At 47.5% G+C, this 14,381-nt stretch overlaps 1 protein-coding gene across 4 annotated transcripts in view; it reads right to left on the bottom strand.

Moving 5' to 3' along the window:
• The window catches only part of LRCH2 (leucine rich repeats and calponin homology domain containing 2), a 35,124-nt gene extending 24,366 nt beyond the window's left edge, over positions 1–10,758 (bottom strand). For 2 of the 4 annotated variants that reach the window (XM_057404957.1, XM_057404958.1), the window contains exon 1: positions 10,393–10,758. In XM_057404957.1, coding sequence (XP_057260940.1) covers positions 10,393–10,669 — 277 coding nt within the window. In that variant the 5' untranslated portion in view covers positions 10,670–10,758. The remainder of the gene's footprint in view (positions 1–10,392) is intronic. The other 2 variants (XM_057404960.1, XM_057404961.1) reach the window with 2 other exon arrangements.
• Positions 10,759–14,381: the final 3,623 nt, after the last annotated feature.

Genomic DNA, 14,381 nt, shown 5'->3' with positions numbered 1-14,381 from the left:
AGGCTGTACGTCTCAGTTTTTAACATGTGCATGTCTGCTTAACTCCTATCATATTATCATTGGAACAACTGTATCATTTATTCTGCACTGTTCATCATGACCAGTCAGTGTGCACTTGAGGCAAGAACCCCCCCCATGCGCGGGACTGCACCCCCAGAGCATGAGCAGCAGCTCAGGGAGGGGATTCTGCCCCTCTGCTGTGCTCTGGGGAGAACCCCCCGCAGCCCTGATCCAGCTCTGGGGCAGCAGCACAAGAGGGACATGGAGCTGCTGGAGTGAGGCCAGAGGAGGCCACGGAGCTGCTGCGAGGGCTGGAGCAGCTCTGCCATGGAGCCAGGCTGAGAGAGCTGGGCTGGGTCAGCCTGGAGAAGAGAAGGCTCCTGAAGGGGAGACCTGAGAGCAGCTCCAGTGCCTGAAGGGGCTGCAGGAAACCTGGAGAGGGGCTTGGGACAAGGGATGGAGGGACAGGCCAAGGGGAATGGCTTTAACCTGCCAGAGGGGAGACTGAGATGAGCTCTTAGGCAGAAGCTCTTCCCTGTGAGGGTGCTGAGGCGCTGGCACAGGGTGCCCAGAGAAGCTGTGGCTGCCCCATCCCTGGCAGTGTTCAAGGGCAGGCTGGACACAGGGGCTTGGAGCAAGCTGCTCTAGTGGAAGGGGTTGGAGCTGGAGGAGCTTTAAGGTCCCTTCCAACACAAACCAGTCTGGGATTCTGTGGTACACTAGACTGAAACAACAGTCTAGAAAGTGGCTCAAAGTCACCACCAGGCTCAAAGAGAGCTCAGTGCATGAAGTGGAACTGGCAAACTAGCTACAAGTGTCACTTTTTAAGCTAGATTATCCCAGAACTTTCCTTTAGATCAGGGCATCCACTGCTGATACTGAATTGTGCAAACTCTAGCTACAAGAGGCAGAAAAGGAAAGACCTAGGCTGCAGGACTGCATTCTTAGTGACCTAGATGAAAAACGGACTAAAGCTCCCTGACACTGAACATCCCAACGAAATGCAAAAAGCTTATTAAAGAGCTTAGCAGACACTGAGGAAGTTCTCATGATGGGCAAGGTTTGTTTTCCCTTTTCCACCATAGCAAATTCGAAAACGTTACAGAAAAATTGCAGCTTTCACATGGAACAATTTCCTGCAATCCCCTTCTTAGGTTAAACAAAGGCTCTCTTAGTCTAACACCGGGCAGAGCAGGATAACTGCATGCAGGGATGATGCACGTGGTTCTACCACTGGCACGGTTCTCCACCACATAATGAACACACAGCCTTTGATACAATCCTGTTCTGAGGAATCAGCTCAAAGGCTCCTCCTGATTTTATCAGCAGCTGGAAAGGTAACTGCAGGCTATTACAGAGATCTAGTCCCCAAAAGTGACAGGATCCCAACCCTGCTGCCACTGATCCAAGGAGCGGTGCTGTAGGTTGCATCTGAACTTAAAGACTCAAGAGCACCATGAAAATCCTGCTGCACATGTATCCAGCCATACCCCAACCACGTCTCTTGGAAGAACACATTCAGAAAGAGCTTTGCCATTGCTTCTGCAGAAATAAACCCGAGAGGTGGCCAGACAACTGCAGTGTGCAGCAGCTCTCTGCTCTGGACAAGGAGTGGACCAGGACTCCAGGGCTCCACAGGCAACGCAAAACTAGCTCTGGTTTCCAGCCTGGACTGACACAAATCACATTAGCACAGTCTGGCTCTGGTCCCCTCATGTCCCCTCACATAAACCCCAGACAATTTCCCATTGGGATATACAAATATGGTGGAACTGGTCTGCGTTACTGTTGAAAACACTTCCCTGAAAGTAATTTCTTCAGACACTCCAGGCAAGGATTCCATTTTTCCATTATGAAATCCAGCAATCCTATTAAACCAGGAAATTATATTTCATTCTCTGTCAATAATAAAACGAAAAAGGTAAATAAAGAGTTGGGAGAGAGTATGACTTCTCTTCCAACCAATTTTTCATTCACTCATTGCAATACAGTATCAGGATAGCCCCAGGGCCTCAGATCTTTCTGAGGATAAAGATTCAAGTGTATATAGTTTTCCGTAACATCTATATATCAGATGTACTTACAGCTTTTTGAAAACAAGTCATTCTATTCTTTATCCAAACTGGAAAATTATTCCTACTCCAGAAATCTTCTCACGACAAGCAAAAAAAAAAAAAAGTATGAGTTCAGCTGTTATGCTAAATAACATGTAGATGTGAAGCTTATGCAAGTGAGGTACCTTTTGAAGACTAAGAATCCCATGTATGACTGAGCAAATACTGTAAGAAGAAAGGAGAAAGTTTCTGGAATGCAGCACCCCTCTATAAACAAGAGAGACTTCATCTCAGTCAAGATGGAAGTCTGTTGCTGGCACTGGAAATGAGAATGGCCCAGCACGGGTTAACAGACTGAAGCAGCAAAGGGAAGCTGCTAAATTCAGAACTGCAGATGATGCAAGATGACAACTCCTCTAGAAGTGAGATTATAGGAATTCTCTGCTTAACCAGTTTAGACTGGAAAACTCTAAACTGGGGGTGTTCTGTGAAGACTAAATAGAAGACACTACCCATGCCTGCTCATGAATCACAGGGTATTCCAACTCACTATCTCCGCAGAAACAGTAAAAGGGAGAAGTACACCATTACTGAGGTTAAATTTAAGAGGGGAACTATAAAACTATGAAGATGTTGGTTGCAGCTTAGTTTCCTTTTAACAGAAAGGATAAAGTCTTTACTGACTGTGAGACAATGATTAAAAGACAACATACTAAAAGTTCAAAAGGAAAAAAATTAGCAAGTCAATCAGATTGGAGGGGAAGCACTAGAAGGGAGAAGGTATCTTGTATAAATTTAAGGCATGATCAAAAGGAAAACCAAACAGCTCAAGCTGTCAGCTTACAGCAGCGTGCAGTAAGGTACTCAAATAGCATTAACATCATGTTTGCCTTGGTTTTGCACGTCTCCCTGAGCATTCCTCACTGCTTACTGTCAGAGCCATGCTGCTAGAACACACTGGCCTTTTGTTCAATCCAGTACAATCAGTTTCATAGTCACATGTTGCATGTGCTCCAGGTTGAATTTCAAACGCAAGGCTTAGTCGGGAAGTTTACATTTGAACTTCATCTTGATGCCATACTGGCTTTCATTAAAATATGCTGATCCACTGTATTGGTGTTGGGGTTTTGCTTGCTCAAAGTGTTTCCAACATCACCAACAAACCCCAGAGCTACCTTCCTACCCTCAGAGCTGCCCTTCTACCTTGCAATACATAATTTTCCTAGCCAGTAATGCTTTAGCTGAGTTTAAGCCAAAAACTATCTAAGCACAACAGCAACTATCTGATCAGTCCTACAGAAGTCAATGAATGTATAACCTTAAGCGTTCAGACCTGACCTCAAAGATTCATTTTCAGCCAATCTAAACACAAATCTGAGATCAACACACAGAACATGGGTAAGATCTTACTACTCTTTCATTAGTCAGATGGAAGATGATTCTGGAAACGAAAACTTGCCTCAAACACTGCTGAAGCACCTGCATACGATAATTCCAGGTGACAGAAGTTTTGTATGGCCAAAAAACACTCAGTCACCTTATAATTCAAGTCCTGTGATGGTTAACATTCATATTGGTAACAGTATTAAAAAAACTCCCTCATTTAACTGTATCTCACATAGTACAATGTACTGCCAATGGTACAGAAATACAGGCCGGAAATGTTCTTAGTGTAATGCTCCAAAGCCACCTTATGACCACATCCTACCAACTACTCTTCTGTTAAACAAATACCCTGTCTTCTCTCACCTCAAACAGAAAGCCAAGTCTCCCCCCTTGAGCAGCGTCCTGTAAAGAGATGTCTTCTGCCTGATGGAGTTTCAAGAGTGGTATCAGCCACTGGAGACAAGCCTAAGACTTTACTCGCTATCACCTTCACCCACAAGTAAGGACAGACATTAAACTTCAAACACATTTAACCTCACAGTCTTCCAGGGTAAATTATGGGCATTATTTGTACCACAACATTCAAAGAATAAGAGACAGAATACAAGATCTATGAAATTATGTTGTCCCAGCCTGTACATCTCCCATTCAGGTATGCCTGCAACGCTACAAAACCCATTTTTTTTTTCCTCTTTCACAGAAAAGTAATGGAAGGGAAAGGACTGGGTTTGATAAGAATTACTTAAATTATGCACAAAAGCCCAAGTAAAGCTGCTTCTGTTAGTCCCGGTATGTTCAGTTATACACATCCAAGGCTTTTGTCCTGAAGAGTTTACAATCTGAACAGACACAAGAGAGAACCAAAAGGCTAAACCAAATCAAGTGTAAGCAGTGTTACTCTATGACTTATTTTTTGTGCGGATAAAATTGCTGGGCACTGGATAAACTAAGCAGGAACATTCTGAAAGTAAGCTATATTACTGGAAGACAAACAACACTGAAAAACAAGGCAAGGGAAGGAGGAGTGAGGCAGAAAATCCCCCTAGAGAAAATGGGTACATGAACAGTCCATGCCCAGAGCGTGAAAAGGGTCCAGCAACAGCTACAACATGCTCTTCTGAGACACAAAGGCCTCTGCTCAACTTCAGCATCTGTTCTTATTTGCTGGTGCCTCCTGCTGACTGTCCTGCTCATGCCAAGCCTCCTGGAAGCATTTAGAATGGCTGCAGCCACTTCTATTAGCTTAGAAATCAATATGTAAAAGCATTCATTACTTACAGGTACTTCCATAAACCTTTTAGTTGTAGGTCAGTCTTTACCATACCAAGTTCCTGTCCACTACGTATTGGTTCCACCTGCTGAACCAGTGGTGAAGTGACAAATTGAAGTAGATGTTTGTTTCAGTACACAGATGGTCAGGGATTTGCTCATTGTGCAGTTACATCTGCTGGGCAGCAGCCTACGAACAGGCCTGTGATGCAAGGTGCCTTCAAGCCTTGGGAGCACATTAGTGACAATCAATCATGTCTGCCCAGCAAAAAGACAAGACTTTTATTTCATTTCCACCCACCCTCCGCACCTAAAGCGCTCTCTGCCTTCACTGGATCTGTCAGACCTGGCAGCAGATTCTCCCAGCAAGCAGCAAACAACCCCAGGTCAGCTGGATGAATGATGAGAATCGGGCTGTTGGGGCAGCCACAGCAAAGCAGAGGATCAGAAACCTCTCCACACGGATATGTAGAACTCCTACCACAAAAAAGATCCATCAAGTACCTCTGCATCTGCAGTGGAATTCCAGCCTTCTGTCCCAATGCAGTTACCGCTTTGCTAAAGCCACATTTCAGCATTAAATACCACCCCTGGCAGTAAAATTACTCTCGAATTTTGTGGAGCTGCTTTGGAGCTGATTCAAGTCAAATGAGAAGATGCTGCTCACAAAAAAAAGTCCGAAAAAGCAAAGGCTAGTTCACTTCCTTTCTCAAACGAAGCTCTGCAATGCCATTCATGACCTGAATGCATTTGTCCCCTCCTCAAATACAAGTAAAGATGTATCACAAAAAGCTCTTTAGATCCATCAAAAGCAGAACTATTACAGAGGTTTTTTTATATTCCACAGCACAGAAATAGTCACTGTGATGGCAATTTAGTTTTGATGGGTGGAGAATACAAAAAGTCAAACAATTACACATGGCATATTTCTCGTAGGAGAACATTACAGGATTGAATTCTAAATGTTTTTAAGGATGATTAGATATTAGTGGTATTCTTTATAATGCAGTCCTTTTATGCAGGCAAACTAATCATCAGGTGGTTTAACTTCAGCTCCCTGATCTGAGGCTTTTCCCATGTTGCCTGTAACACCAGGTATTCTTACTACCAGCCTCTGGCAGGGAAGCAACAGACACAACTCATTTTCCCTCAGATTTTGCACCAGATTCATTTCTGAGCATAAACACTGCCCTCTCTCCCCCCCCCCAAAAAAAAAAACCTATCATCTCAGTTTCTCTTTTTGTTCAAATCTGAAGTAGTCAGTACTAAGAACCACATGGCTTTCAACATGTTTGATTCCTAGAATGTAATCTAGATTTAGGACATACACCCTATATGAATGTTAAAACTGAAAATTGGATTTGGTGTTGCTATTCGGTTAAATGCCAGCACTTTAATCAACACTGGTACCACCAACAAAAATACATTACCCTGCCTGAATATAGTTAATTGCTTTAGAAGTATATATTATCCACGCAGAAGTATTATAAATTCACATTTTTATGCAATTCACACTGTTTTAAGCTATAGGTTCTGTTGGGTTTAATCCACAATCACAGAAATTACTCTGTACTTTACAAGAGCCAGAAATACGATGCAAAACCATCAAAGTCATGGAAGTCTTGCTGGGCAATGGTCTCTGGTACGTATCTTGAGCATGTCTCCTCCATCCCATCCCCTCAGCAGACACAGGCAGGAATCGCCATGTGGGAACTCTGCCTGTGGTGCTGAGATTGTTACTGGTCATGAAAGGGGGCTCATCCTCAAATCAGACTGGGAATACACTGGTGCTCCTCCTCAGCTATATAAGAAGGTAGCAGGTGGCAGAGAGGAGCCATTTCAAAGGTAATATATCTACAGGCAACCCTTCAACTACTTGTAATTGCTTAGAGGCTTCCTCTGGATTAAAAACTGATGCTCCAGTTTGCTGTGCCAAACTCACAAACAAGCCTGATGGCACTACTATATGTATCCAGAGCAAAGAAATTGATTCTTGAGCTGTTATTCCCACACCTTTCATATTTACAGAGTTCATGCTTTAAGGAGCACTCACAAAACCTGAGGGGAAATCGCTAAAGGCACAGGTTGACTTAGTTCAGCGTGGCAACCTCTCTCTGGAAAGAGGAGAACAAAACACACAACTCTGCAGCTAAGCAGACAGTGATTACACCGATGTGAGATACACAATTACTTACTGCCGAGGGGGGTAATTTTGCTTTGTGCTGCATGAGGAACATTACACATGTTAATAAAATGATTGGAATAGTCAATGTACCTCTTGATACACCTCTACGTATCTCATGACCTGCATTTCTTTTTACATTCTTCTCCCCCAGGAGTTCATTTCACAGCAGCTGTTTAAGCAACCAGAAAGGCAAAATCAGGCAAAGAATAAAATAAGGGGCTGCTTTTTGACCAAAGAGCTGCAGTAACAATACACTGTTAAAAAAAGAAAGATATGACAAAAAAGGTCAGAGCTAAAAGCCCAGATGCCACCATGATGCTTTCAGCTGCACAATAATTTTTGTCACATAATTCAAGGTGCCAAAAACGTGCTCCAGTATTTGGAGATGATGTACTGGAAAACTCTTACTTCAGTCAGACACAAAACACGGACAGACAAAATCCCAGGGCATTTTCATACATGGGCAGCAGTTGTGCTTTGGCCTACGCACACCTGAACCTGACTGGGAGCTGAAGTGGTTTTCTTTCTGATGCTGGTTTTAATGACATTCCGGCAGAATATTCTGGATTGACAGTGACACTGTAGATCCTACTGTGTAAGGGTTTGGGATATAGAAAAGAAATCATTTACATCCAGATTTGTTAGAGAGGTTGGTTTAAATGTTTGTTTCAAGTCCCATGAAACTGAATTTCAGAGAGTTAGAACAGAAAGCAAAACACAGCAAAGGTTCTTGACCCAGCCCCTTTCTCCCATTCCAGAACCTAAATCTAGAACCTTATTCATGGGTATACTTTAATGGGAAACCATGATAACTGCTACAAAAAAATGCCAATAAGTGAGTGAGCCTTGCCTCTGAGGCAGCTGCTAATCCCCATCAAGCTCTGTACCACACTGCTACTCTGTACAGGATGTCTGTGACTCACCAGCAGAATGCCATTTACCCGCTCATCAACAGAATTCTACAGTACAAGTCAAAACAGAGACTACAAATCTCTTGTTTACAAGCATATTTTGAAATGCATGTAAAATTTGTATTTCATAGGCTTAATTAATAAATCAGTGCTACATTAAAGCAGGATTAGTACACAATAGTACTTGCACGTCACCTATTTCAAGTAGATGTTTTCAGAGCAGCCAGCAATATGGCTATTTCTGTCAAAGACTGCCCTGAAACACCTTCACACCATCTTTCACCATGAAAAATTCAACCCTGAGGGCAATGATTGGGCTCTACTACACACTAAAAGATAGACGAGATCACTGCAGACAGCTTTTACACAAATATTATAAGGTTCAAAATAAAACAACAAAAATAGAACCCAAAGTGCAGTGAGGGATAATTAGAAGCAAACACAAAATAAGGATTCTCAATACACCTGCTTCAGGACACAGAAAGTCTTTTTAGTAATAAATTGCCTATATACAGTGCTTTAGTTATTGAATATTTATACACAGAAGTGATCTACTATGTTGCTGAATACATTTTTATGCTACTACAAGAAAATGTAGTATGTACTACAAGAAAATGGAATCTCTTTTTATTTCCTATTGGAAGCACAATATTACCTAACACACTTTCACCTATCCCTGTTCTGCATTGCACATAGGGATGCATCACATGTGTCAGGATAAAAAGCTAATAACCCACAAATCATTAGCAGGCTCGGTACTGGATACAGAAATTGGATTTTAAGATCAGCCCGTCACCAATTCCAACCCCTACACAACCTAATATATTACAAGAGAGTGGGTACATTATTTTTTTTTAACCCTGTGCACTAATGCAGCCCACAACAAAGAGCAAGAGAATGAGTGTTTGATAGACCAGGAGTACAGGATTGTCAGAGATGGATAAGGTACCACAATGGGCAGTCTCATATTCAAAACAATAAGCCAGCTATTCATAACCCATGGGGACAGAAAAGCCCAGAAACAGAAAACCACCAAAGAATTAATTCTCCCAAACAGTATTTCAGAAAACCACTGGTACTTGTGAACAAAAGATGCCAGACCCTTCATCCGTATTTCATTCTAGCACATTACTCAAAATGATTAATTTTCAGCAGCTACTCCAGCAGCAAATAAATCCACGGGTACATCAGAGATAATATAACTGAACACCCATGGAAAATGTAGTTTTGCTTGCTAGGAACGGCATAGAAAAATGTCTCCAAGCTCGCTTCACCTGCAAGCTTGGGTAAACCCGGGCTCGCATTCACGGTGTCTAAGCGTTTACCAACACGGTGCATACATTAAGTTCTCATCACACACTGCTGGATGCACACACATCCTTCACACCCGCGCTTGTGACCATCTCCCTGCTGAGCTGGGAAGAAGGACCAACCAGAATACCCCAGGTGATAAAGCTATAAAGCTTCACTGCAAGAGATCTGACACCCATGAAGGGCTAAACCAACCGCAGCACGGAGCCCTTATTCCCACAGTGAGAACTGAACAGCTTCCCTCATCTTGCACACTCTTCCACGCACGGTGTGAATCGTCCTCATCCTCATGACACGTATAGACAGGCACTGAGAACGCAATGCCCAATTCCTTGTGCCTATCTCCCCAACCTCTTGCACGCACACAAAGCATCTCTCTCCTCCATGCACAAGCACGGGAACCCCTCTCCTCGCTGCTCCCACACGGAGCACAGTAAGGCTCCCAGGGCACACACGCACACTCAACCACAACACTCCCCAGTGTGCACACACGGCCGGGGTTCAGCGCGAGCCCCTCTCCCTGCGGAGCCCTGCCTTTGCACACACACGCTGCTGGGGTGCCCTACCCCTTGCACCCCATCTCCTCCGGAGCACCCCTGCCTCTGAACACACTCAAGGTCCCCTTGGTGCACAGCTCCCTCCCATCTCCCGTAAGCACACACAGCAGAAGCAACCCTCCCCAGTGCACAGAGAGAGGGAGCGATCCCCCACAGCACCCCACCGATCCCTGCATGCAGGGGAACCCCTTCATTGTCCTGTCCCATTCCCCCCCCCAAAACGCGGAGCCTCTCCACTACCCTCGTCGCCCTCACACAGCGAGGGCCCCATTCCTTCCCACTGCCACCACAGCAGCCCCCACCCCCACCCCCCCGGCCCACATTGCCACCACACTGGGGGCTCCTTAGGGCTTCTCCCCACTGACACCACACCAGCGCTCCCAGTACACCTTCCCCACTGCCACCATGTGCCACCCCCTTACTCCCCCCCAACTGCAATCATAGCGGACCCTTCCCCTGCATCCTCCCCATGCCCCCCCCCCAGTGCCACCACAGCAGACCGCTCCTAGGGTCCCCCAAAGTGCCACCACAGGACCCCCCTCCGCTGCACGCCCCCACTGCCAGGGCCCCGCACACCCCCAGGACACCCCCTTCCCAACTGCCACCACAGTGGAGACGCTCCCTCCATTCATCCCGCATCAACCTCGCAGCCGTCACCCCCACAACCTCCCCGCATCACCCTCGCAGCCGGGCCGCCCCTCACCGCCGCAGCCCCGCACCTGCTTGCGTGGTGTCGCTGAGGTCGTAGCCGCTGCCGGGGAAGTCGCGCAGCTTCCTCCCGCTGAGGCAGAGGATGCCCGAGCTGCCCGCTTCCTCCAGGGCCCGGTCCAGGCTGCGCACCGTGTGCGGCTGCGGCAGAGTGGCCGCTCCCCAGTGCGGCCCCGCCGAGAAGGACAGAGTGAGGTGCCCGGGGATCGCCAGCCCCCCCGCTCCATTGCCGTTGTTGTTGTTACCGCCGCCGTTGCCGCCGCCGCCGCCCCCCTGCCCGGCCGCCATCTTGGCGCGGCGCAGACCAGCCCCACAATAACAACAGCCAGGGCCGCCCCGCCGCCGCGCGGACACTGCGCATGCGCTACCGAGCCCGCAGGGGGCAGGCGGGGGGGGCTCGGGAGTGAGATGGACGAGCCACCGCCGGAGGGGGCGTGGCTTCTGCGCGCCCCTCGGCCGCGCTCACCAATCCACGGCGGCGAGAAGCGAAGGAGGCGTGGCCTCGCGGCTCCCCGCGGCTTCACTCACCAATCCACGGCGGGGGGGGGCGATGGGGTGTGGTTCCCCGGGGCGCTGCTGGCCAATGAGGGATCGCGAGAGGGCCGGGAGGGGGCAGCTCGTGGCGGGCGGGGCGCTGAGGGGAGCTGAGGGCGCTGAGGGGAGCGGGGGGGGGGGAGCGGGTTCTCGCCGGCCGCGTCGGTACGGGAGCGGCCCGGGGCGTCCCCCGCCGGTTCGGGCAGGGCCCGCAGGGAGCCGGGCAGCGGGCCCGGGGCAGCTGGCACGGAAAAGAGCTGCTCGGGCGCCGCAGCGCCGGTGGAACGGCACAGCTGCCCGGCCGCGGGCAGCCTCGTCATGAGGCTATTGTCACCAGGGCGCGCCCGTCGGGTTTATTGTATCTATGGCAACGCCGGTCATCGATTGCTCCTCAGGTTCAAAAGGCATCACCCACCATCAGAGCATCACCTCTGGGCTGAAAGCTCCTGGAGAATGGTGCCTGTCGATCGCCGAAGGAACCCGCTAGTGGTGAATCTCCCACGGCAGGACAAAGGGGAGTCACCCTGAAAAGGGTTCAGAAACATTCACAGAGACAGTGATGCTCTTGACTCTGTGATAGGGGAGTGCAGAAACACAAATCAAGCCAATTGCAATGTCCAAAGCCCCGCTGTAGTGATAAAATACTGCGCAGTTGGTGTCATGCTGCATGCCGAATGATGATTACCGTGTAATCTGTACTTGTAGGTGCTGCATATTTATCTGTGCAAAATGACTCTGGAGCCATAATTAAGAAATGCTAAAGAAAGGCTCATAGACCCCCATTTTAATGCAATCACTGTGGGTTTCACAAGCAAAATCTGCTTTTATGCTTTGATCCTCTTGATGGCTCGGAAATGGATGATTTATTTTGCATCATGACTAATTGGGGGATCTAAGGGAAATTCCTTCTGTAAGCAGCATGGAAGAGACGAGCCTTCAGTCAGCACTGTGTCATTGAGAGACAGCTGAGCCGCTATGAGTCAAAAGAGGAACAGCCCGTGCCATTCCGCGGGTGATATCAGGCTGAAATTCAATAGAACCACGTTAACCAGGATCAGTACGAAGATGCTCAAGAGTGAAGGGGTTAATCCTTTGATACAGGCTTCGGGATCACTGTCATTGCAGATAAATTGGCTTTCCCAATGTGCAAAACGTGTGTGTGGTGGGGGAAGGGTTCCCATTGTCACCTGCAAGTATTGTGGCTGGCTGTCTTCATTTAACCATTGCTGTCAATGCTCTTGTGGGCTGTGGATTGAAGCTTACAGATTAATATCTACCAGTCAGTCTGCCTGGGCCTGGCAAAGCTCTTATCCTGGACAAGCTGATTGTTCCTTGGATTCATAGCAGGACAATTGTACAAACATGCACAAGCACTGCAGGCTGCTGCCCTCAGTTGAGTTTCCAGCCGGAGAAGGGGTTGAATAAACTCACAGGCAGACATTGGGCCAAGTGTGTATAGGGACTGTGTATGATATCCCCCAGGAGCACAAGAGGGATGTGGAGCTGTTGGAGTGAGGCCAGAGGAAACCACGGAGATGCTGCGAGGGCTGGAGCAGCTCTGCTCTGGAGCCAGGCTGAGAGAGCTGGGCTGGGGCAGCCTGGAGAAGGCTCCTGAAGGGGAGACCTGAGAGCAGCTCCAGTGCCTAAAGGGGCTGCAGGAAACCTGGAGAGGGGCTTGGGACAAGGGATGTAGGGACAGGCCAAGGGGAATGGCTTTAACCTGCCTGAGGGGAGACTGAGATGAGCTCTTAGGCAGAAGCTCTTCCCTGTGAGAGTGCTGAGGCGCTGGCACAGGGTGCCCAGAGAAGCTGTGGCTGCCCCATCCCTGGCAGTGTTCAAGGGCAGGTTGGACACAGGGGCTTGGAGCAAGCTGCTCTAGTGGAAGGGGTCCCTGCCCGTGGCAGGGAGGTGGAATTGGATGAGCTTTAAGGTCTCTTGAACACAAACCAGTCTGGCGTTCTATGATTCTATGAAATGTCAGTCTAAAATTGGTTATGAGGGTGGGGAAAGCACGAGTGAGGTCCCTTATCTCTCCTGTATCTACATAATTCTCCAGAGTCTACTGCAGGCTGTGTCCCAGTTCAGGTCAGTGTGTGTGACAAGAGCATCAGAGCACAGACACACAGCCGAGGTGCTGCCTGGGCTCTCCTGCTGTGCAATGCTCCAGCAGCACCTTCTCCTGACCTGCAGGCCTCTGCCAGGCAATACAAGCTCTGGGCACCCAAGGCCAAACAAGAGGGGTGCCCAAAATGTACACCACTGAACCTTCCAATGTTCCTGGGTTAAACACTTGAGCTGCAGACAAAGCAGATCCCTTGGTTGCTGTTTGCTGTGAGAAATGAAATCCTCCTGAGATTTCACTGATCTTTTTTTTGCATCCTTTAGAGTCTTTCTTGCTTTAAGCAATTAAAGCAGAGCTTTCATAATGTTCTTACTATGCTGCTCTATGAGTAGCCTCAGTCCTCCTACATGTGTGAGGTACTGAGATAACACCCTCACTGTTGTTTCAGCACTCATATGGTCCTCGTGCCATCTCCTTGATTGCTCTTCAATGCCTTCTCACTTTGCAGATCAGTGCATGCTCTATTCCTACTGGCTACTGCTTTGCTTTTTCAAGACCTGCGAGTGTCCACAGCTTCCAACAGGGAGGGAAAATAATCTCCAAATAACTGGATTCAAGTTTCCTGTTAAAATGGCATCATCCAGCCCACTGTGAAAGCAAAGCAAGCAAACCATATATTCTTGTTAGATTAAAAGGCAAATGCCACACTGCCCATGCTGCAGGGTAGTGATTTATCTGAAATACCAGTTTCAAAGAGCTGGAAATAGCTCAAAATACTCCAGCATCTGATACTTGAATGGAAAAGCAGCAAGCAGGATTCTGTCTAGCTGCTTTGGTGAGCATTATCTGTTCTTAAAAGTCTTTTTGTACAGACCACAACAAGACAGTAGATCCATTAATGAGAAGATTCCTGGTAGCTTTTCCATTGGGAGCATCTGGCTAATTGTACAGGTAGCAAAGGTTCATGGAGCACCAGAATATACACTTCTGAAGGCAGGGGGGAGGGCAGTCTCAGCCCTCCAAGATATAATTTCAAGTACCACTTATTCCAATTACAGGCACTGGAAATACCTCCTTGTGGTGCTGCAGAGGCCTTTATCCTTAGCTGATCTTTCTAGTGTGATTTCTAACAGGATTTGTCCTTTTATTCTATTTTGAGTAACTCCTTTGCCATACAGTAGCATAACAGACTTGCTTGTTTCTTGGTACAATTAGAAATGTGGCCCTTTCAGTGAAGGTTTACTTTAGTATTGAGAGACCCCAAGAAGCAACAGGAACAAAAATTACTCCTACACTGCAGTCAGCAGCCCAGCAGCACAGGGGGATGTGTACCCCAGTTTACTGGGCTGGTTAAGGTCCCTTCCACCCTAAACCCTTCTGTGATTCTGAGGTGAGACTGGTTAC

Source organism: Pezoporus wallicus, unplaced genomic scaffold, assembly GCF_028554395.1.
Source record: "Pezoporus wallicus isolate ANWC-B61680 ecotype Strahan unplaced genomic scaffold, APGP_CSIRO_Pwel_v1 contig_6217, whole genome shotgun sequence".
NCBI classification, from domain to species: domain Eukaryota; kingdom Metazoa; phylum Chordata; class Aves; order Psittaciformes; family Psittacidae; genus Pezoporus; species Pezoporus wallicus.
Note: the sequence above shows the minus strand (reverse complement) of the source record. Positions and strands in the feature narration are given on the sequence as shown.